Source organism: Loxodonta africana, chromosome 25 (assembly GCF_030014295.1).
Source record: "Loxodonta africana isolate mLoxAfr1 chromosome 25, mLoxAfr1.hap2, whole genome shotgun sequence".
Lineage (NCBI taxonomy): Eukaryota > Metazoa > Chordata > Mammalia > Proboscidea > Elephantidae > Loxodonta > Loxodonta africana.
In genome coordinates, this window is record NC_087366.1 from 60,915,288 (window position 1) to 60,938,600 (window position 23,313).

General features: G+C 39.0%; 1 protein-coding gene across 1 annotated transcript in view; it reads left to right on the forward strand.

Moving 5' to 3' along the window:
* USH2A (usherin) overlaps positions 1-23,313 on the forward strand; it is an 894,134-nt gene that overhangs the window by 596,001 nt on the left and 274,820 nt on the right. Inside the window, exons 42-44 of the mRNA XM_003419876.4 lie at positions 4,963-5,297; positions 9,562-9,684; positions 17,572-17,735. Of these exons, the coding sequence (XP_003419924.2) occupies positions 4,963-5,297; positions 9,562-9,684; positions 17,572-17,735 (622 nt within the window). The remainder of the gene's footprint in view (positions 1-4,962; positions 5,298-9,561; positions 9,685-17,571; positions 17,736-23,313) is intronic.

The following is a 23,313-nucleotide window of genomic DNA, read 5'->3' on the forward strand; positions in this document are numbered from 1 at the left end:
AAACTGCTACTGACTCGTGGTGATCCCATATGTTACAGAGTAGAGCTGAGCCCTGTAGGATTTTCTAGGCTGTAATCTTTTTTTTTTTTTTTTTTTTTTTTAATCTTTTTGGAAGCAAAGTGTCAGGCCCTTCTTCCCTGTTGCCTCTGGGCGGGTTTGAACTGCCAACCTTTAGCATAAACCGTTTGCACCACTCAGGGACCTTAATTAAGGAAATGTAAATAATAATAGCAAAAATTAAAAGGAGTAGTAATTTCAAGGGCTCTTGAAGACACAGATCGTGGACACTTTCATTGTTTGTGAGCCTACATTTTCAAAAAGAAACACATCAGTAATGATTCAAATTAAAAATACGTTTACCTTTTGGTGTAGCAATTCTTGGCAATCTACTCAATACAAAATGAATACATTGGTATGTATGCATACCTTTTCAAATATTGTTTTTGCAATAAAGTTATATGAATAGGATAATCACTGAATGTCTTTCAATAGGGTGATAACTGAATAATTTGTTTTCAGCCATGAATGAGATATTTTACAACAGCGAGAAGTGATGGGATATGGCCGTGATACGTTGCTAGTATGAAAAGCAAGTTGCAGCTTAATGAGTGTAATGTAATCTCTTTTGTATAAAAAATTGAGAGAGACTTTACATGTGTGTAGATATGTTTGCTTTGCTTGTATGATCATACTAGAAAGTGTGGAAAAGTGCATACTAACCTATTATTTTTTCACCCTCAGAGGTGACAATGGAGAGCAACGGGAAGAAGGAAGGTTCTGTAATTAATTTTACTTTACAGATCTTTGTACTGTTTCCCTGATTGCAAAATGAAAATACAATATTTGTAATTTAAAAAATTAATATCAACAAATTTTAAGGGGAAAAGAGGCAATTTAGAAGGAGAGCTTTAATTTTATTTTAACAAAAATTTATTACACACGTATTATGTAAAAGGAGCTTTACCAGGGAGTCTGCCATTGAAAGGAATTGCTATATAAGAGTCAAATATTTCCACATACTCTTTCCTTGTGATACATTCATATTTTGTATAGATCAAGGAGTCTTAGAATTACGTAATTGTGTATCTAGACATGAGGGTAGCAGTTATCTCTTCATTTTATGCATGAGGAACCAGAGGTCCAGCGAGGTAAAGTGTTTTATTCAAAGTCACACAGCTCAAGTGGCATAGCCTGGATCAAACACTGGGGACATTTATCCTTAGTTCATTCTCAATCCATTATATCAAGCTTCATAAATACCCTTATTAATAAAGTTCTCAAGTACAGTTTGATGGAATTAAAGAGAAGTAAATGGATTACAGTGATTAGTTAAGCATGCTACTATTTTCAGGCTTGAAGCAAATCAACTAAGCTGCATGCTTAAGTTTTTGCTTAAAACAGGAATCTTTAAAGGAGTTCTGATTCTTTGATTATTGAAGGCTATTCTTTTTTTTTATTCTTCTAGGATCTGAAAGAGTTGTGGAAGTTACTGGCTCCTTAAGCACCCAACCAGCTACCTAACTAGCCTATTTTCAGAAAGATGTATAATAACCAAACAGGAAAATGGAAATCATTCCATTAAGAACCATTCAATTAAAAAAAAAATCATTATGATAGACAAGGCATCTCTGAAATAAATACTTTATTTCCAGCCAGAAACTACAATTCTATTTTAAAGGGTTGAATGTAAAATTATGCTTTAGAGGACATATTTCTTGTTTCTTCAGGCTAGGAACATGCTCTTTGTTCTGAATTTTCCGGATGCAAGTATTTCAGAGCCCCTCCGTGCACAATGGATACAGAAAAGGTCGTGGGAAACTGCACTGACTGAAAGTTTTAATCTCGTACGTTTTGGCCACACTATAGCAAATGTGCTCTTAAGCATAGGAAAGAAAAGAATAAAATATTTAGCTAACTAGCTTTTTACAATCTTGGACACATTTATTTTTAATAATGGCTCCAGGATATTTTCAGGAGGGTGATCAAATTAGATACCATTTCTGTTAGCCTACCGACTTTAATGACAATGTCTTCTCCACCTTGTTATAAAAGGGTGTTTTATACATTCCTTCTAAAATTTTCCATAGAAGCAGATCCATGCCTTCCAACTCGCTACTATCAGGAAGATATATTTTCTAAGCCTGTCACATTTTAAATGGGGAAAAATAGCTCATTTCTGGATGTAAACATTTATAGTAGAGAAAATAAGGGTTTTTTAGATCTCCAAATGATTGTCTCAAGCATTATTACCTCAAACCTCTTAATCTCTTGTGGTAGATATCTCATTCAAGTTTTATCTTCTGAATGCTTTTTCACGCCCTCAATACCAAGTTCCAAATCAATTCACTGTTAGCTCCACTACTGACATAGACCCTCCCAGGTTGCATTCCTCTCAAGCCCTGCCAAGCTCTGACTGAACCCTCAGTATATCCTGTTTCTGGAAGTAAGGAGGTGGTAGACTACAGATAAGGAGGCCTGGTGGCACAATGGTTAAGCACTCAACTCCACAGGAGAAAGATGTGACAGTCTGCTTCCATAAAGATTACAGCCTTGGAAACCCTATGGGACAGTTCTGCAGTGGGTATACTGTAGATAAAACCAAACAAAACCCACTGCCATCGAGTCGACTCAAACTCATAGCGACCCTAGAGGACAGAGTAGAACTGCCCTATAGGGTTTACAAAGAGCGACTGGTGGATTTGAACTGCTGACGTTTTGGCTAGCAGCCGAGCTCTTAACTACTGCACCACAAGGGCTCCATACTATAGACCAAACCAAACCAAACCTGATGCCGTGAAGTTGATTCTGACTCAAGGCGACCCTATTGGACAGAGCAGAACTGCCCCACAGGGTTTCCAAGGAAAGGCTGTTGGATTCAAGCTGCTGACCTTTTGGCTAGCAGCGGAGCTCTTAACTACTGCACCTCCAGGGCTCCACACTATAGACAGTCATGTGGAATTTAGCTCTGGTAGCCCTTTAATTTTGCATTCACATTACAAGTGCCAGAAAGCCCCAGGTTGACCTTGACTCTTCTTTTCAAATCTACAGAGAGTATTGCCCCTCCAAAACAAATAGAAAGCTGTGTCTGTTCTAAACCTTTGCTTGCTGTAAGTTTATCTAGTCTTTTTTTTACATCTGGGCAAATCCTCTGTGCTCATAAGGGCCACACCTAAAACATCTCTGCATCCCAACACAGCGAGGAATTCTCCAAGAACTTTTTAAAGTTAGTAATGATTTCAAGATATGTGGTAAAATTTGGGTAGATATTGGACCATTGTGAATTACAAATCATCACAGTAGATAGCAAGCAATGGCCTTGCTGACAGGTGTTGAGATCCTGTCTGTCACCAATTTTGAGAATACCAGTTGTCCTCAAGTTGATTCCAACTCATGGAGACCTCATGTGTTGTAGAGTAGAACTGTGCTCCATAGAATTTTCATGTCTGTGATCTTTTGAAAGTAGGTCACGGGGCCTTTCTTCTGAGGTACCTCCAGGTGGGATGGAACCGCCAGCCTTTCAGTTAGTAGCCCAGTGCTTAACTGCTTGTGCCATCCATAGTAAGAATATTCTTTGGCAAGTCTCAGGCTATATGCCTTCAGGAGGACACTTTTTGAGACAGAAGATTCTGGTCAGCCCTTCTCTAATTTTTCTAGTACTCCTTTCTGAGTACTAGAGTATAGAGTTATAAATGTAAATACCAATCTATCACCATGTAGAAATCCAATTTTTAAAGATTCAGTATAACTATATGTTAAGGGAAAAATATTTATAATCTAAAAGGTCATGTCTGCAATTGCTTACTGAACTCCACCTGTGTACATGGCATTAAATGAGTATTCGGGTTAGATGCTGCTATCCAGAAACTTGGGGCTCTGGTGGCTCAGTGGATAAGAGCACAGGCTGCTAACCAAAACGTCCACAGTTCAAATCTACCAGCCACTCTTGGAAACTACATGGGGCTCTTCTACTCTGTCCTATTGGGTCGCTATGAGTCAGAATTGACTCGACGGAAATGCTTTTTTTTTTCCTTGGTTTATCCAGAACCTTACATCGATTTGGGAGATGAAATACATACCTTAAACTTGAATGAACATTGCAAAGCAACAATAAAAAAGATGAACCAGGATGGCATAGAAATTAGTGTTTTTTTAATGGTCTAGTCACATTTTTCTAGGGTCCTTTTTCCTCCACAAGAACATATGTGTGTTACCACTATACTCTTGCAAAATTCAGCCAGAAAAGAAAAGAAACCGGAGTCTTTGTGGTACTCCGTTATAAACTGCTATTTTTTCCCTCTTCCGGGCACTCAAGTCCACGCGTTGGTTAAACGAAGCCATCCTTTGCTGGCTCTTGGGAAAGGTCACCATGCAGCTCTGGTCCTCGAGAATGGAATGTGTTATTACTGCTTTACTTGCTACATTCAAGCAGGAGAGGGGTTCGAGAACCAAATATTTTGCATCTCAGAAAATGCAAATAGGGATTCCTCTTGCTCTCCTGCAAAAAAGAAAAAAGAGAAAGCAATGACATATTTAGAATGTACACTGACAATGCGGAGCAAGGAGTTCTGATGCTTTGTTTAATTGAGTTATAAACAAGACAGCTCTCGGATCCTGCTGCTGCCCTATTGATGCATGTGAGTGTGTGAATTTTCTCCATGTGTTTGCTCTGTGTCCTTCAGAACACCCACCGTGGAGATGAGTCACTAAGGTGTATTAGTCTGACAGTCCTAGAAAGTATCAAGACTCAAAGCCAAACCCAGGGAACACTGTTTCATTTAGTTCCTGGTGTACTGCTAATTGATCCCAAGTCCTCCATTACTGTCTAGTGCAAAAGGGCTAAGTAGAAAGTAGGCATTTACAAACTGACTTAACTGAAAACTAGGCAGAGCAAAATTCTAGGGCGTGTGAGCTTGAGTTGCTCTGTTCTTATACCGTCATACTGACTCTAAGTTTTTGTTTCAGGTCACCTGGTTACCCCCTCTCATCCAGAATGGAGACATACTTAGCTATGAGGTCCGCATGCCTGACCCTCGTATCACAATAACCAATATTACTTCCTCAGTGTTGACTGAAACAATTACTCAGCTGATTCCTTTCACTAACTACTCTGTCACCATTGTGGCTTGCTCAGGGGGCAATGGGTACTTAGGAGGATGCACAGAGAGCTTGCCTACCTATGTCACTACCCACCCCACCTGCCCTCAGGGTGTCAGCCCATTGGCGGTGGTTCCACTAAGTGAATCATATGTTGGGATTTCTTGGCAGCCACCATCCAAGCCAAATGGACCTAACCTGAGGTAAGAGAAAGTGACTATGCTTTTGGATCTTGCTGTGGCCTTGTTGTTGTTGTTAGGTGCCATCGAGTCGGTTCCGACCCATAGCGACCCTATGCACAACAGAACGAAACATTGCCCGGTCCTGCAACATCCTTACAGTCGTTGTTATGTTCAGCTCATTGTTGCAGCCACTGTGTCAATCCACAATGTTGAGGGTCTTCCTCTTTTCCGCTGACACTGTACCCTGCCAAGCATGGTGTCCTTCTCCAGAGACTGATCCCTCCTGACAACATGCCCAAGGTATGTAAGACGTAGTCTCGCCATCCTTGCCTCTAAGGAGCATTCTGGCTGCCCTTCTTCCAAGACAGATTTGTTCATTCTTTTGGCAGTCCATGGTATATTCAATATTCTTTGCCAACACCACAATTCAAAGGTGTCAACTCTTCTTCGGTCTTCCTTATTCATTGTCCAGCTTTCACATGCATATGACACGATTGAAAATACCATAGGTTGGATCAGGAACACCTTAGTCTTCAGGGTGACATCTTTGCTCTTCAACACTTTGAAGAGGTCCTTTGCAGCAAATTTACCCAATGCAATACATCTTTTGATTTCTTGGCTGCTGCTTCCATGGCTGTTGATTGTGGATCCAAGTAAAATGAAATCCTTGACAACTTCAATCTTTTCTCCATTTATCATGATGTTGCTCATTGGTCCAGTTGTGAGGATTTTTGTTTTCTTTACGTTGAGCTGCAATCCATACTGAAGGCTGTGGTCTTTGATCTTCATTAGTAAGTGCTTCAAGTCCTCTTCACTTTCAGCAAGAAAGATTGTGTCATCTGCATAACGCAGGCTGTTAATGAGTCTTCCTCCAATCTTGATGCCCCGTTCTTCATATAGTCCAGCTTCTCGTATTATTTGCTCAGCATACAGATTAAATGGGTATGGTAAAAGAATACAACCCTGGCGCACACCTTTCCTGACTTTAAACCAATCAGTATCCCCTTGTTCTGTCTGAACAACTGCCCCTGGATCTATGTGAAGGTTCCTCATGAGCGCGATTAAGTGTTCTGGAATTCCTATTCTTAGCAATATTATCCATAGTTTGTTATGATCCACACAGTCAAATGCCTTTGCATAGTCAATAAAACACAGGTAAACATCCTTCTGGTATTCTCTGCTTTCAGCCAGGATCCATCTGACATCAGCAATAATATCCCTGGTTCCACGTCCTCTTCTGAAACCAGCCTGAATTTCTGGCAGTTCCCTATCGATACACTGCTGCAGCCATTTTTGAATGATCTTCAGCAAAGTTTTGCTTGCTTGCGATAGTAATGATAAAAAATATCATCCTATAATTTCCACATTCAGTTGGGTCACCTTTCTTGGGAATAGGCATAAATACGGATCTCTTATAGTCAGTTGGCCAGGAAGTTTTCTTCCATATTTCTTGGCATGGACGAGTGAGCCCCTCCAGTGATGCATCTGTTTGTTGAAATATCTCAACTGATATTCCATCAATTCCTGGAGCTTTGTTTTTTGCCAATGCCTTCAGAGCAGCTAGGACTTCTTCCTTCAGTACCATCGGTTCCTGATCATATGCCACCTCTTGAAATGGTTGAACATCGACTAATTCTTTTTGGTATAATGACTCTGTGTATTCCTTCCGTCAGAAACCCTGGTGGCGTAGTGGTTAAGTGCTATGGCTGCTAACCAAGAGGTCGGCACTTCAAATCTGCCAGGCACTCCTTGGAACCTCTATGGGGCAGTTCTACTCTGTCCTATAGGGTCACTGTGAGTCGAAATTGACTCGATGGCAATGGGTAGTGGGGTATTCCTTCCATCTTCTTTTGATGCTTCCTCCGTCTTTTAATATTTTGCCCATGGAATCCTTCACTATTGCAACTCGAGGCTTGAATTTCTTCTTCAGCTCCTTCAGCTTGAGAAATGCCGAGCGTGTTCTTGCCTTTTGGTTTTCCATCTCCAGCTCTTTGCACATGTCATTATAATACTTTGCTTTGTCTTCTCAAGATACCCTTTGAAATCTTCTGTTCTTTTACTTCCTCAATTCTTCCTTTTTCTTTAGCTGCTCAATGCTCAAGAGCAAGTTGCTTTCTTCATGTATGATGTCCTTGATGTCATTCCACAACTCGTCTGATCTTCGGTCGCTAGTGTTCAATGAATCAAATCTATTCTTCAACTGGTCTCTAAATTCAGGTGGGATATACTCAAGGTCATATTTTGGCTCTCGTGGACTTGCTCTGATTTTCTTCAGTTTCAGCTTGAACTTGCATGTGAGCAGTTGATGGTCTGTTCCACAGTAGGCCCCTGGCCTTGTTCTGACTGATGACATTGAGCTTTTCTATCGTCTCTTTCCACACATGTAGTCAGTTTGATTTCCGTGTGTTCCATCTGGCGAGGTCCATGTGTATAGTCGCCGTTTATGTTGGTGAAAGAAAGTATTCACAGTGAAGAAGTCGTTGGTCTTGCAAAATTCTATCATTCGATCTCTGGCATTATTTCTATCACCAAGGCCATATTTTGCATCCACTGGTCCTTCTTCATTTCCAACTTTCGCATTCCAATCGCCAGTAATTATCAATGCATCTTGATTGCATGTTCGATCAATTTCAGACTGCAGCAGCTGATAAAAATCTTCTATTTCCTCATCTTTGGCCCTAGTGGTTGGTGTGTACATTGGAATAATAGTCATATTAACTGGTCTTCCTTGTAGGCATATGGATATTATCCTATCACTGACAGTGCTGTACTTCAGGATAGATCTTGAAACATTCTTTTTGACGATGAATGCAACACCGTTCCTCTTCGAATTGTCATTCCCAGCATGGTAGACTATATGATTGTCCGATTCAGAATGGCCAATAGCAGTCCATTTCAGCTCACTAATGCCTAGGATATCAATGTTTATGCATTCATTTCATTTTTGACTATGTCCAATTTTCCTTGATTCATACTTCATACTTTCCAGGTTGGGATTATTAATGGATGTTTGCAGCTGTTTCTTCTCATTTTGAGTCGTGCCACATCAACAAATGAAGGCCCCCAAAGCTCTACTCCACCCACGTCATTAAGGTCGACTCTACTTTGAGGAGGCAGCTCTTCCCCAGTCATTTTTTGAGTGCCTTCCAACCTGGGGGGGCTCATCTTCCAGCACTATATCAATGTTCCGCTGCTATTCATAAGGTTTTCACTGGCTCATGCTGTTCAGAAGTAGACTGCTGGGTCCTTCTTCCTAGTCTGTCTTAGTCTGGAAGCTCAGCTGAAATCTGTCCTCCCTGGGTGACCCTGCTGGTATCTGAATACCGGTGGCATAGCTTTCAGCATCACAGCAACACACAAGACCCCACAGTATGACAAACTGACAGACACATGGGGAGCTGTGGCCTTATCTCTCCCAAAAGGATGGAGAGAGAATTGCTCTTGCATCAACAACAACAACAACATGGACGTAGGACTGCTTCCTTTTTGGATGTCCCCCCACTCATGACGTCCATTAAATTTCATATTGTGTATCTTGACTCATATGGAACCATAGAAGTTCACCAAGGTAGAAATGTTACGAAGAACTGAAAATCCTTAAAACAACACTCACAGACTCTCTAAGGAGTCTGTGTACCTAGTCCTTCACTTGATTTTCAAAGCTTGTTTTTATTGTATATTAGGCAAACCTGATACATGTTCTAAATGATACATTTACATAACTATGTCTCAAAATTCCAAAACTAACCCAACAGTTTTTTTTTTTTTTTAATTTGGCAGGTTATTTTTACTCTTTGGAAATGTTAAGGAATGTGGTCAGGACTAGAGTTAAGATAAAATAGTTGTGATTCTGAAATGGCTTTATGAAAGGCTGAACTTAAAGCTTAGCCAAGACTATGGAGCTGATAATATTATCATTGTTTGTAAAGTGTAGATGGTAGCAGTCTGAGGGAATCATTAACTTCATAAGTATTTTATATCTCAACCTTTTGTGAAACTGCCAATAAAGTTTTGGCAAATCTCATATAGAAGAAAAGCCTAGAATGTTATAATTCTTGCTGTTAGAATAAAATGAGAATGTAACAGATTGTTTCAAAATAGTAGAATAAATGAAAACTGGAATCAGAAAAATGTTTTACTGGAAAAAAACCTGTGTAATTGTACACAGAAGATGTTTTCCTTACGTTTGCATGCATACACCACACACACACCACAAAACCACCTGAATTTTGGGAATAACATCTCTTGAGATAATCCTGACGATCCTGCTTGTCTTTTACTTTAGATATGAGCTTCTGAGACGTAAAACCCTGCAACCACTTGCATCAAATCCCCCAGAAGATTTAAATCTGTGGCACAATATTTATTCAGGAACTCAGTGGTTTTATGAAGATAAGAGTCTTAGCAGGTGAGATTACAAAAACTATGAAAACAAATGCCGGCATTTAGTTTTAGCTATGGTGAATAGTTCAAAGTCTCTGACTGTCTTCATTGTGTGAGCACGTTATCAGTTATGCAGTAAAACATGTTTGGTTATTATCTCCAGCATTAATCATGGAACTGCAGCAGTCAGCACATTCAGTGTTTGCCATCTTAGCTACGTGCTTACAATCAGCCCTTTGAAGTCGAGCTTTTACATGCTTAAGCTTCAACCTATTGCCTTTGTCACAGCTCTACCCAGACATGAAAACTTAGTAGAGGAATTTGGAAAAGTCAACATGTACAAGAGTGGGAATATTACTGAATAAGAGTAAAATGCTTGTTATTTCTGGGCAGAAATTGATTATAAATCATTGATTCAGTCTACAAAATTATTCAGTAAACAAGCTTGGGATTTGGAAGACTTTAATGTAGAGTCCAGACACATCAAGAGACAGGCCAATGGGCAATAGCAGACAGAGCACTGCAGGGCAGACACGGAGATAGGGGACCCCAGTTCTGCTCATGCCGTGCCAGAGGACGAGTGTGGTGAGCTTGGACAAGTCACTTAACTTCTCTGGCTTCACTTTGTCTATAAAATGAGGAGATTGGATGAGATTACATGACTTAAATACTTTTTATAGCCCCAAGCAATGTATTCTATTTTTTTAAATAGGGATATTCTTTTATGAAAACTTTTCAAATATCCAATTTTTCCACTATAACCTGTATATAGACCAGTAGACAGTCATTCAAACAGAACAAGGGGACACTGCATGTTTTAAGATCAGGAAAGGTGTGCATCAGGGTTGTATCCTTTCACCATAATTATTCAATCTGTATGCTGAGCAAATAATCCGAGACGCTGGACTATATGATGAAGAATGCAGCATCAGGATTGGAGGAAGACTCATTAACAACCTGCGTTATACAGATGACACAACCTTGCTTGCTGAAAGTGAAGAGGACTTGAAGCACTTACTAATGAAGATCAAAGACCACAGCCTTCAGTATGGCTTGCACGTCAACATAAAGAAAACAGAAATCCTCACAACTGGACCAATGAGCAACATCATGGTAAATGGAAAGAAGACTGAAGTTGTGAAGGATTTCATATTACTTGGATCTACAGTCAACACCCATGGAATCAACAGTCAAGAAATCAAACGACGTATTGCATTAGGCAAATCTGCTGCAAAAGGCTTCTTTAAAGTGTTGAAATCAAAGACATCACTTTGAGGAGTCGGGTGTGCCTGACCCAAGGCATGGTATTTTCAGTCATCGCATATGCATGCAAATGCTGGACAGTGAATAAGGCAGACCAAAGAAGAATTCACACCTTTAAAATTATGGTGTAACTTGTAAATCTAACCAAGCATTACAGTGAACCATATGAAATTGCCACTTTTGTAAGTAAAAGATGGTCAATTATTGTTTTTTCTGTTGTTAGTTGCCTTCATGTTGGCTCTGACTCATGGCAACCCCATGTACAACAGAACAAACGTTGCCCAGTCCAGCACCATCTTTCTGATCATTGGTATGCTCAAGTCCATTGTATCCACTGTATATTTTGAGTGCCTTCATGTTTAAGGAGCTCACCTTCTAGCACTGTATTGGATGACATTCTGTCATGATCCGTAAGGTTTTCATTGGATAATTTCCTAAGTAGACTGCTAGACCTTTCTTCCTAGTCTGTCTTAGTCTGGAAGCTCTGCTGAAACCTGTCCACCATAGTTGACCCTGCTGCTATTTGAAATACTGGTGGCGTAGCTTCCAGCATGGAAGAAACATGCAAGCCCCCACAGTACGACAAACTGATAGACAGGTGTTGGGGTCAATTATTAGCAGATCCTTATTATTCAATCTATATTGTCACAGTTGATACACTATTCTCAGCTATTTTTGATTCATTATTTGCTTAATTCAGTATCCTTATAAGACTATAAGTTTTACTTCTTCCACAACTCATTTTTGCTTAATATATGCTGTGAAAAGGAACAAATGATGAGTATAGCAGAAGGCTTGGCCTCAAAGAGCTCACAGTCTAGTGGAGGAGGCACTAAATACACACACACACACACAAACACACACACACACATGCATACACACATGCAGAGTGCTATATACATATTAAGTGTTATCATCAAGGTTAACTATGGAGTCACCGACTCTGCCTTGGAAAATAGTAGGGAAAAATAATTTTCTGTAATTATGGACCCTAAGGGCAGAACTTCCTCATAGGGTTTCCAAGGAGTGGCTGGTGGATTTGAACGGCCAACCTTTTGGTTAGCAGCTGAACGGTTAACCACCAGGGCTCCATCTGTGACATAATAAATGTAAATTAAAGTCAACTTCCCTAGTCAAGTGAGCTATTTTGGTTACATATATGTTTACAATATGTAGAAAACCATACCAGATTTATCTAAAAAGTAATATATTCTGAAATTCAGTTAATTCCAGCAGTTACACTTTTCCTTTATATCTGCATGTACAGAGCAGAATATTGGGTCACTTACCCAGATAATTCAATTCAAACAAAAACACTTGTGCTTTGCTCTTACGGACATCTTAGGCCAGCAGGGGATTTGGGCCCCATTGCACAGCCACTTGCCTCCTTACTGAATTCCGCTGTGCTGTTTCTGTTACTACAGCAATAAAGCTGACACATTTTTAATTCTGATGAAAATAATCCGAGGCCTTCTTTAGCATGCTGAAGAATTTTATTGGTTCCTAAAATACATCAGACCCTTTCAATATACGAGCCTGCATACATTTTGACCTGGAGTATGCCTTTCTGTGTCTTCACTGGATAAAATGTCACTTGTTATCAAAACCTAGCCCAAATGTTACCTCCTCTGTGAAGATGTCCCTGACTAAGTCAGGTTAAGTTAGATGCTCTGCCTGATGTGTGCTCAAAGAAAAAGGAATAAATGGATAAGTATTTTAATGTTCTTGTTTCACAACATATTTCTGTAAAAACTTATACATGACATGGCTCCAGGAGAGCGGCTCTCATGTACATTATGTATAGCACCTGGCACATGTTGATGTTGTTGTTGTTAGGTGCCATCAAGTCAGTTCAGACTCATAGCGACCCTATGCACAACAGAATGGAACACTGCCTGGTCCTGGCACATAGTAAGTGATAAATGAATATTTCTTGAATAAATGGAAAGTGGGGGTGTATCAAACATGAAAGAGCAATTTAATTTGTTTTAAATATAATTCATAAAGAAACACCTTTCACAGCTTCAGAGGGGATCATTATCAGGTAAATTTGTGTGTTGCTAACCTTAAAAATCAAAGCCCTGGTGGCGTAGTGGTTAAGAGCTACAGCTGCTAACCAAAAGGTTGAAAGTTCAATCCACCAGCTGCTCCTTGGAAACCTATGGGGCAGTTGTACTCTGTCCTGTAGGGTCACTATGAGTTGGAATCAACTCAATGGCAATGGGCTTGGTTTTGTTTTTTGTAACCTGAAAAGTCACGTAAGTGCACTGAAAGTTATGAGACTGAGTTCTTTAGTAACTATGAAACAGCTCTCCATTTATTTATAAAATTATTTGGTAATAAACAGATTAAAAACTGTATCATCCAAATAGAACCTAATTTTCTAATTCATTTAAGTGAAAAAAACTGAAAATTGAAATCATTCCATAGGTAAGATTTTAATATATATTTCCTTTTACAGGAAAAATATCATAGTCTTGTCTATAGACAACAAAGTTGACCATTTGCAAGGGGTAGAGAGAATATGGTCTCAAAAGAATTAATCATGCAGGGAAAAACTGACCTACAGACAGTTGGTTTTAGTGGCCACAGTATAGATTCAATGCGCGTATTCGTTTACTTTGCGGATTTCAAAAGCTATTTCCTACAGAATTTGAGATGGTGCCTTTTTTTTTTAGGGCATGTCTAGTGAAGACAATTAGTATTTAGGGAAGAAATTGATTGATATGTGTAAGTTTGGCCATTAGTATAGAATGTCAATTGATCTAACATTTTTCTTTCAAAAGTTTTCTTTTATTGTTAGAGGGAATGTCTCATTCAATATCAATAATCAAGATAATCAATACTTAAAACCAAAAAAAAAAAAAATCAAACCCATTGCCATTGAGCTGATTCTGACTCATAGCAACCCTATAGGACAGAGTAGAACTGCCTCGTACTGTTTCCAGGGAGTGGCTGGTGGATTTGAACTGCTGACCTTTTGGTTATCAGCTGAGCTCTTAACCACTGTGCTACCAGGGCTTCAATCAACGCTTAGGTCAATCTAAAAAAAAAAATGTACATAGAGGACATATAAAATCCACTTGAAGCTACCTAACACATTCTTTTTGACATGAATTGGTGAAATACGAACTCTTATACGTAGGCAACTCATAGGCACATATACTTACTAACATAGAGAGTAGCTTATAGGTGCAATGAAAAAAGTATGTTTTAGTATTTCATAGAATTTAAGAGAACTCAAGATTTTATTTCTTTAAAAATTTAACTTGAAAATGAAAATTCAAATGCATGACACCAAATCAATACCTGGTGATTTCTCAGTTAAATAAAACAGTGAACAGTGGAAAGAATTTAATATTGGAAATGAGAAATCAGAAACCCAGCCAGCCCTGTTAGCTAGTTGAGCAACCTTGAGCAAAGTCACCTAACTTCTCAGTGTCTCAGTTTGTTTTCTTATCTGTAAAATGTAGCAGATATTTTATTATTTGAAGCGGATAAACCCTAAGGCTATCCCTTACCCTAAAATTCTAGTACTGCCTTTGTATCTATGTGGCCTAAGTTTCTTCTACGCGGACAGAAATTGTACACGCCACCGTACCTAAATTACAATGAAATCCCTTAATGGATAATAAGAGCAAAGCCCTTGCAGAGATTATTTACAATTAACCATTTTATTGCCATCTGATGTTGTTAATTCCATTTGTAGAGAAGAACCATAAAAATGGTGTCACTTTAAAGCCATAAATACCATTAAATATATAATATTATTGACATGTTGAAGAAAAATTCAAATATTATAGGAGGGGGATAAGACTTCCAGGTGCTAAATTTCTTTTAAACCATTTTCAAAGTAAAACACAATTATAAGTAGTTTACCCTGGGAGAGAGATAATGAACCCAAGGTTGCTGGTTCAATTCCCTTGCAAGCCGTTAGCTTCGTTTCATTTCACTGTCACAAGGTTGTTATCCTCTTCACCCTGACTCACCATCCTTGAAATTCATACTAGTGGTCACAAAGGAAATTTGGCAAGACTGTTTGGAAGCATAAGTGAAAATCTATCCCCACTGGAAGAAAGCAACTCAAAAGTCAAGCCCTAGCGATGTGACATCATCCAAGAATGGAGAGACCAGACTGTCATTACCATCGCTGTTATACTGTTATTATCATCATCGTTATTATGTCGGCAGGGTAGCATAGTAGTTAAAAGAGTCTGCTCTGGAATCAGACTGCATAGGTTTGAATCCTAATTCCCCCACTTATTAGCTTTTTTCTTATTTTCAAAACAGGAATTATAATAGCACCTTATAGGGTTGTTCTAAGTAATGTATGAATTAATACATGCAGAATAATGCCTGACACATATTGTTGTTGTTAGCTGTCTTCGAGTTGACTCTGACTCATGGTGACCTTGTATATGACAGAACAAAACTTGCTGGCCCTGCGTCATCCTCACGACTGAAGGCAGGCTCCAGTCCATCCTTTTGTCTTTTGTGCCATGGAAATCTCACCCTGACCGTGGGTCTCCCTCACCCTCACTGGTCCTCTACTTCACCAAGCGTGATGTCCTTCTCTAGCAATTGATCCCTCCTGATGACATGTCCAAAGCAAGCTAGTCGGACAATGTTCTGTTGCAATCCGTAAGGTTTTCACTGGCTAATTTTCAGAAATAGACTGCCAGACCTTTCTTCCTTGTCTGTCTGGAAGCTCCACTGAAACCTGTCCACCATGAATGAACCTGCTGGTATTTGAAATACTGGTGGCATAGCTTCCAGCATCATAGCAACATGCAAGTACCCACCATGCAACAAACTTACAGACTGGTGGTAGTGACCCATATTAAGTACTTAATAAATGCTAACTATTATTATTTTTATTTATTTATTTTTTTATTATTATTATCTTTGCGTGTTCTTGGTCTTAGGACTATATAACCCATTGCCATCGTGTCAATTCCAACTCATAGCGACGTATAGGACAAAGTAGAACTGCTGTATATGGTTTCCAAGAAGTGCCTGGTGGATTCGAACTGCTGACCTTTTGGTTAACAGCCATAGTTCTTAACCAATATAGCACTTGCTAAGAAGCATATAAAGAAGAAATAAAGAAAAGGAAAGAAGGAAATAAAAAGAGAAAGAAAGAATATAAAGACATGAGAAGAAATGGTAAAGCAGAAAGATATAGAAGGTCCTCAGATCAGATAGTAGTACTCATGTAGAGAAAATGGATAAACAGCTTCAAAAAGTCACTGAGTCTTCACCTCTGGCTACAACAACAGAACCACCGCTCTTAAGTGTGACTGAGGTAGAGTCTTGCAAAACACATTGATAAACACATATCTTTGGGCCATGAGTAAGAAACAGGGTGAGGCAAGCAGACTTCCACATAGGTGGTAGCAAACTGCTCTGAGAATCCTGACATGCTTTTTGGTGAAATTATTTAGCACAGTCCTGTGAAAGGTACCCTCCCCTTTGCACCATGACCAGCAGAGCCCTGTGCTACTAGGACTAAAGGCAAACCATTTTCAGGTTGTGACTTACTGACACAAATACTCTGGTCCCTGCATTTGGAGGTTGAGGGTGGGGGGGCTTCAATTCTCTGAGACCAGGACTGGGTAACTGTGGCTGATTACTGGGCAAAGAAACCCTTAAACGTAATGTCTTTCTACAAATATATTTCTTTCCTTTCTTTTTTTCAAGGTACACTTGATGATCTATTAAACCCAAATTAGTCAGTGATGTTCTGAGACTGCTGTTTGTCTGAGTCCTAGGTGCCCTTGGCACAATCATGTGTTACCACAATGTCTTTAGCGAGTTTCTTGCTCTGAGCTGTTGTCCAGTCAAAGCCTGACTGTCTATAAATAGCACTTTCCTATTCAGGCAATTTGAACCAAAGAAAGTCTGATAGCCTTCTACCTGAGAAAGCCACAAGGAATGAAGACTGGGCAGCCTTACTCTATCAACAGTGTAATCCATGACTTGGAAAGCCCCCATCCTATCAATTCATCGTGTCCAGGCTTCTCCTTCTGCAAAGCAGTAGTTTCCTCTGTATAGACTCACGTAAATGTGTTCATACTACAGCAAAATACAGCTCACTGTAGCAAAACTCTCATGGGGAGAATGCTGTTCACTTTGGTCACAGTTACGATTTAATTTCGGGGTTATCTGTCTGCCAACGAGATTACGGGAGAGAAGCAGAGCTACAGGAGAAAATGAGGATGTGGGATTCTGATATTTGAAAACCGACGAGTTTCCCAAGAGAAGAGCATAGAACTCTCTGGACCACATTCAGATAGAAAGCTGGCAGGTTGCCAGGTTTGTAATTGCATCTGGAATTGAGCTGTAATCCCCACCACTTCTGAAAACAGTAAGAATGAGAAAACGATAAACCACGCTTGTTTTAAATAGTGGTATTTGCTTGGCATTCCTGATAAAATATTTTCCTGATGCTTTGGTTAAAGCTGGAGAAATACAAAAATGATGGTATGTTTTATGGAGGGAGAGAAAAGAAAATAATGTATTCTGTGGGAAACAAAAAGGGAAGCGTGCATTAAGGAAATCCTGTATATCGTGAGGAAAAAGTAAATCATGCATTTTGGCTTCTGTAAAATAGAAAATTATTTATGACTGTTTCACAACAACCTTTTAGGTTTACAACATACGAGTATAAGGTCTTTGTACACAACAGCGTGGGTTTTACACCAAGCCAGGAGGCAGCTGTGACGACATTAGCTGGTCCTCCCCAGAGAGGTGCCAATCTCACTGCACATGTCCTTAACCACACGGCTGTAGACGTGGAATGGACTAAGCCAAGTAAGTAAGCTGCTCCTGCCTTCGTTTCCCCTGAATGTATTATTAGTACCTGTGTTGGCTTCCTAGAGCCTCTGTAACAAGTTACCACAAACTGAGTGGCTGAAAATGAGGGAAAAAAAAAAACCTTCCCTCTTCTGGAGATTAGGAGTCCGAAACCCAGATGTTGGCACAGTTGGTTCCTTCTAAGAACTCTGAGGGAGAATCTGTCTGCGGGAGAATCTGTGCCATGCTTCTCTGCTAGCGTGTGGCACCAGCCGGCAGCCCGTGGTGTTCCTTGGTTTGCAGACGTATCACCCCAATCTCTGCCTCTGTCATCGGATGGGTGCTCCCTGTGTGTCTCTGTACCTGTGTCTATTTCTGTCAGAAGAGCACCAGTCATATTGGGTTAGGACCCACCTTGCTCCAGAATGTCCTCATGCTTACTTAACTAATTGGGTCTACAAAAATGTTATTTCCAAGTAAAGTCATAGTCACTGGTACCAGAGCTTAGCACTTGAACGTATCTTTTTGATGGGTACTCAAATTAAGAATGGGCAACTGTACACATAAAAAAAAACAAACAAACAAACAATAAAAAGCCAAGCTTCCTTCTTGAGAAGCAACATCTCTCTCCTACTTCTATAACCTTCCTGGACCTTCTCTCTCTTCCTTCATTCCACTGGGATTGGGAATGCCGTTCCCATCAGACCAGCCAGTTTTTACAGAAATGCCAACCTACTCAAGAAGGCGGATGCTCTCCCCATTCCTACGACATTTGAATACTTCTCTTAAGATCCGGCTGCTGACTTTTCACCAATATAGGTCCTTTATGTTAAAATTGCATGCCTGAAGTAAGCTTGCTTATAAAAACTGACAAACCTAATAGATCTGAAGCAGCTCGCTGAAGTTTCATTACCTTGGTTATCTGAACCTCTGACCTTCTGGACATAGGTAATGCAATCTGCTGTTATTTCCATTCATACCTTAGAAAATTTTCAGGCAACTATTTGTGAGCACAAAGGTTAACTCTCAGAACAGGGTCATCTCTCCGAAAGCTTGCTGCATTATCATTTTCTTCCTCTGTGCACCCTGCTACCCTAAGTAAATTAACTAGTCACTACGCTGTGAGTCACCTATTTTATTACAATTTTAATTTCAAATTGATCTCTTGATAAAAAAAAAAAGATAGGTAAGATAAAATCAGTACATAGTCTATCTAATATGATAAGAGACACAAAGTTATAGATGAAAAGTGCCTTGTGGTTGAAAGTCACATGAATATATACGTAAATATTTGCTTATTAAAAAGAACTTTATCCAAAAACATCCCCTGAAGACTTCTTTATACCAAATAATAATTTAGCTTAATTATTAAAGAAGGTCTAGAGGCCTGGAGGATTGTGCTCTTTTAAAGAGCTCTCCATATGGGATCAAATGACAGCAGCAACTGGAAAGGCTAGATAAGAAACTTAGGGGGCAGTGAGTTTCTGTTAATGGAGGAAGAAGAGTTTGGAAAAGGAAAGTGATGATAGCTGTACAACTCGAAGAATGTAATCGATGTCACTGAGTCGTACGTGTAGAGATCATTGAATTGGTGTGTTTCGATGTATACATTTTCAACAACAAAAATAAATTAAAATTAAATTAAGTTTAAAAACAATTATATATGTATATCTATTTTAAAACATATTCTGTCTTCATTATGAGCCTCTATATGTGTACATCATCTTGATAGCAAAATGTTTCTGGTACATTTTTCCCAACCACAGATTAACAAGGATAAGCTATTAAAAAATTTAGAAGGGCCAGTTTTAACATTAGCCTTACATATGTGATATAATGTGAGATAAAAGCATGTACCAACCTCCAGTCCCCACTAACAATCACTCCATTTCTTTAATATTTTTTTTAGAGTAGATGCTGCAAACTGGCAGGACCAAACCAAAACCAAACCCAGTGCCGTCAAGTCGATTCCGACTCATAGTGGCCCTACAGGACAGAGTAGAACTGCCGCATAGAGTTTCCAAGGAGCGCTTGGTGGATTTGAACTGCGGACATAGACCCTATTTACCTCCCCGGCTTCTATGCATTGTTTTGCCCTGGCTTCTATGCTTTGTTTAATAATAAGAAAGTAATTATTTGAAAACAATAATAATTCGTGAACATTTAATAATCAGAAAATTTCACATAAAGATGATAATTTTTTTTATTCATTTGAAAAATCAAATAATTGGACAAAACTATTCCCACATTGCTGGAGAGAAATTTAATCAGGTGACACGGAGTAGTGGTTCCCACTTTAGACGTGTTCACCATCTGACCCAGTCCCATCTTCCTGACCCCTATGGAGATTTGAGGTTCTTATCTTTGCTTTGTGTAATGAAACAAAACATTTCTACCTAAATGAAGCGCAGTGAAGGCAAACTATATTGATGGTGAAAATCAGATTTTTATAAGCAGAGATACAAAAACATCTTCACTTAAATCATTCATGCAATCCTCAGAAAAGGGCTATAAGATAGAAACTAATGCTTAGTGTTGTTGTTAGGGGCCATCGAGTCAGTTCTGACTCATAGCGACCTTATGTACATCAGAACAAAACACTTCCAGGCTCTGCACCGTCCTCACAGTCCTTGCTATGTTTGAGCCCATTGTTGCAGTCACTGTATCAGTCCATCTCGTTAAGGGTCTTCCTCACTCTCGCTGACCCTTTACTTTACCAAGCATGATTCCGGTCACCAGGAACTGATCCCTCCTGATAATATTTCCAAAGTGTATGAGACGAAGTCTTGTCATCCTCGCTTCTAAGGAGCATTCTGGCCATACTTCTTCCAAGACAGTATATAGTATATTCTATACTATATTCTATAGTATATTCAATATTCTTTGCCAACCCCAGAATTCAAAGGCAGTGATTGTTCTTGCCTCTGAAAGCTGCCATAGATAACACTTAAGTGAATGAGCGTGACCGTGTTCCAATAAAACTTTACTATGGACACTGAAACTTGAATTTCAAGTAATTTTCACATGTCTCAAAATACTATTATTCTTTGATTTTTGTTGTTGTTAACATATAAAAATGTAAAAACACTTCTTGGGTTGGTTTGGCCCATGGGCTTTATTGCTAACCCCTGATCTAAATGCTAAAGATCTAGAAGACATATCTAATATTAAGCTGTTCTTTTAAAAAGTAAGCCAAGAAATGACCTCTAAACATGAGCCTCATCTAGTTGCTATTGCAGAATGGACTTTCAACTAGTCCATCTAACAGCAGCAAACCCTGGTGGCATAGTGGTAAGAGCTACGGCTGCTAACCAGAAGGTTGGCAGTTCGAATCCACCAGGCGCTCCTTGGAGACTCTATGGGGCAGTTCTACTCTGTCCTATAGGATTACTGAGTCAGAATCGACCCAAAGGCAACGGGTATCTAACAGCAGTGTTAAATTATGTAGGAGTCCATTACAGAGGAGAGGGACCTGTTCTATTTTTGAGAACTTGCTCCACCTAAGATCACATTTCTGAATGAAAATTGAAGATCATCATGCAAAATGGGATCTTACAGCAAAGATCATCTCCAGAGGCTGCAGCCTTTTTCTTCAGCTCATTGAAATGAACTTGATTATGCAATAATCCCGGATGTTTATATGGTCTACAAAGCATGGGTTACACGTAAACCAAAGAAAACCAAACCCATTGCTGTCGAGTCGATGCTGACTCTTAGTGACCCTGTAGGACAGAGTAGAATGCCCCCATAAATACGAGCTAGTATTTTTTTTTTATTCCTATGTAAACTCCAGATAATACAACTATGACTCAAATGTTCACAGTTTAATTTCTAAGTCCATCTGGCTGCCACAGAATACTGCAAACTCAAGAAGTCCCAAATGAAACAAGTTCCAAAGCCGACATTCCATCATTCCTCTTATGTTTTCTATCTTGTTTAATGGGCTTCACACAGAAACCAAAACTGAGATTGAGAGATCACTCTTCTTGATCACTTTCCAAATTCACATGGGTCATTTAAGACCCAGACCCCTCCCAGTGGCCCCTCTGTTCCCTAAAGCCTTGGAGATCTCCTCTAGACGGAAAAAAATAGAGACAAATAATTTACCCGTTGCTGTGGTGTCAACTCCAGGCCATGGTGACCACATGTGGGTCAGAGCAGAGCAGTGCTCTAGAGAGTTTTCAAAGGCTGGTTTTTTCAGAAGTAGGTCACCAGGCCTTTCTTCTGAGGTGCCTCTGGGTGGACTCAAACCTCCAACCCTTTGGTTAGCGGCCAAATGCATTAACTGTTTGCAATGCCTAGAAACTCTAGACAAACGATCAAAAAAAAATTAGAGATGAGTAATTGCTCTTTAATGCCTCTGCCCAAAAATGATACAAACTGCTCACATAACCTCATCCAGGTGCAAGGTGCCTGGGGTATGAAGTCTAGCTATTTAACCAGGAAGGAAAACCATGATTAACTGCGAGTGGTAGGAATCTTCATTACAATTTTATCTTCTGTAGTGGGTTTTAAGGTACAAATTTACAATCCTATTAGTTATTAGTGATGTCTTTCTCTAATTTTCCATATCTTCCTATTTTATTTATGATAAAGAATTCAGTGTATTATTACTTTCTTTGCCCTTCTCTCTTACTATTTTCAGCGTTAGTTTATAAAATTTTTTATGCATATTTAATTGTTTTTTGCAATTATTTTTCTCTAAATGATCCGAATCCTTATCATTAATCCTTAAACTTTTCCACTCTTGAGTTCTTGATCTTGATTCATCTCTGGGTCTCCTGTAGGATATTATTGGATAATGTTATCAGAAAAGATAAGTAAATTACATAGATCAGCTGTATATGCTCTTAATGTTTGCCTGTTGAGAAATTCTTTCTTGATTTTTGCACATACACGGTAATGTGGAGATGCATGAAATTCTTAGAGCAAAATATTTTCCCTCAAAACTTGTTGTAATTGTTCCCTTGTCTTGACATTTAACTTTGCAGATGAGACGTCTGAAACTTGTCTGATTTTTTTTCCTCCTTTGTAGATGATCTTTTAATTTTCAGTTCACCCTTGAAATGTCCTAATGTTCTATATGTCTATGCTTAAATCTATTGTCTTTATGTTGACCAAAGCTGTATTAGTATATTTAATTTGTAGACATACATCATTTCAGGCAAGGTTTTATAGGATATTTTATATCTGCAATTATTTATTTCATTCAATTTGATTTTTTTTTTTATTCTCTGCCCTCAATGTCTATAATTTTGACTTTCATAGATTTCTTCTTAGTCATTTTCCTCTTCATTCTTTGATATTATGCATTTTTCACTTGCTCACTTCTGCTTTCCATTTAGATTTTAATTCCGACATTGCTTTTTAAGTTTCCTTGTTTTCCTTTCTTATTTGAAGCAGATCCCTTTCAGCCCTGACTTTGTGTCTGATTTTCATTAATGTAGGCATCTGTTTCACAGCCTTCTTTTTCATAAAGGCTTGCCTTTTTTTTTTTTTTTGAGGACATCATGCAAATGTCTTATAAAACCTCTAGCTTGTTCTCATAAAAGTAATATCTAAAAAAATTATTGTTTTGAAGGTTCTAGACAATATT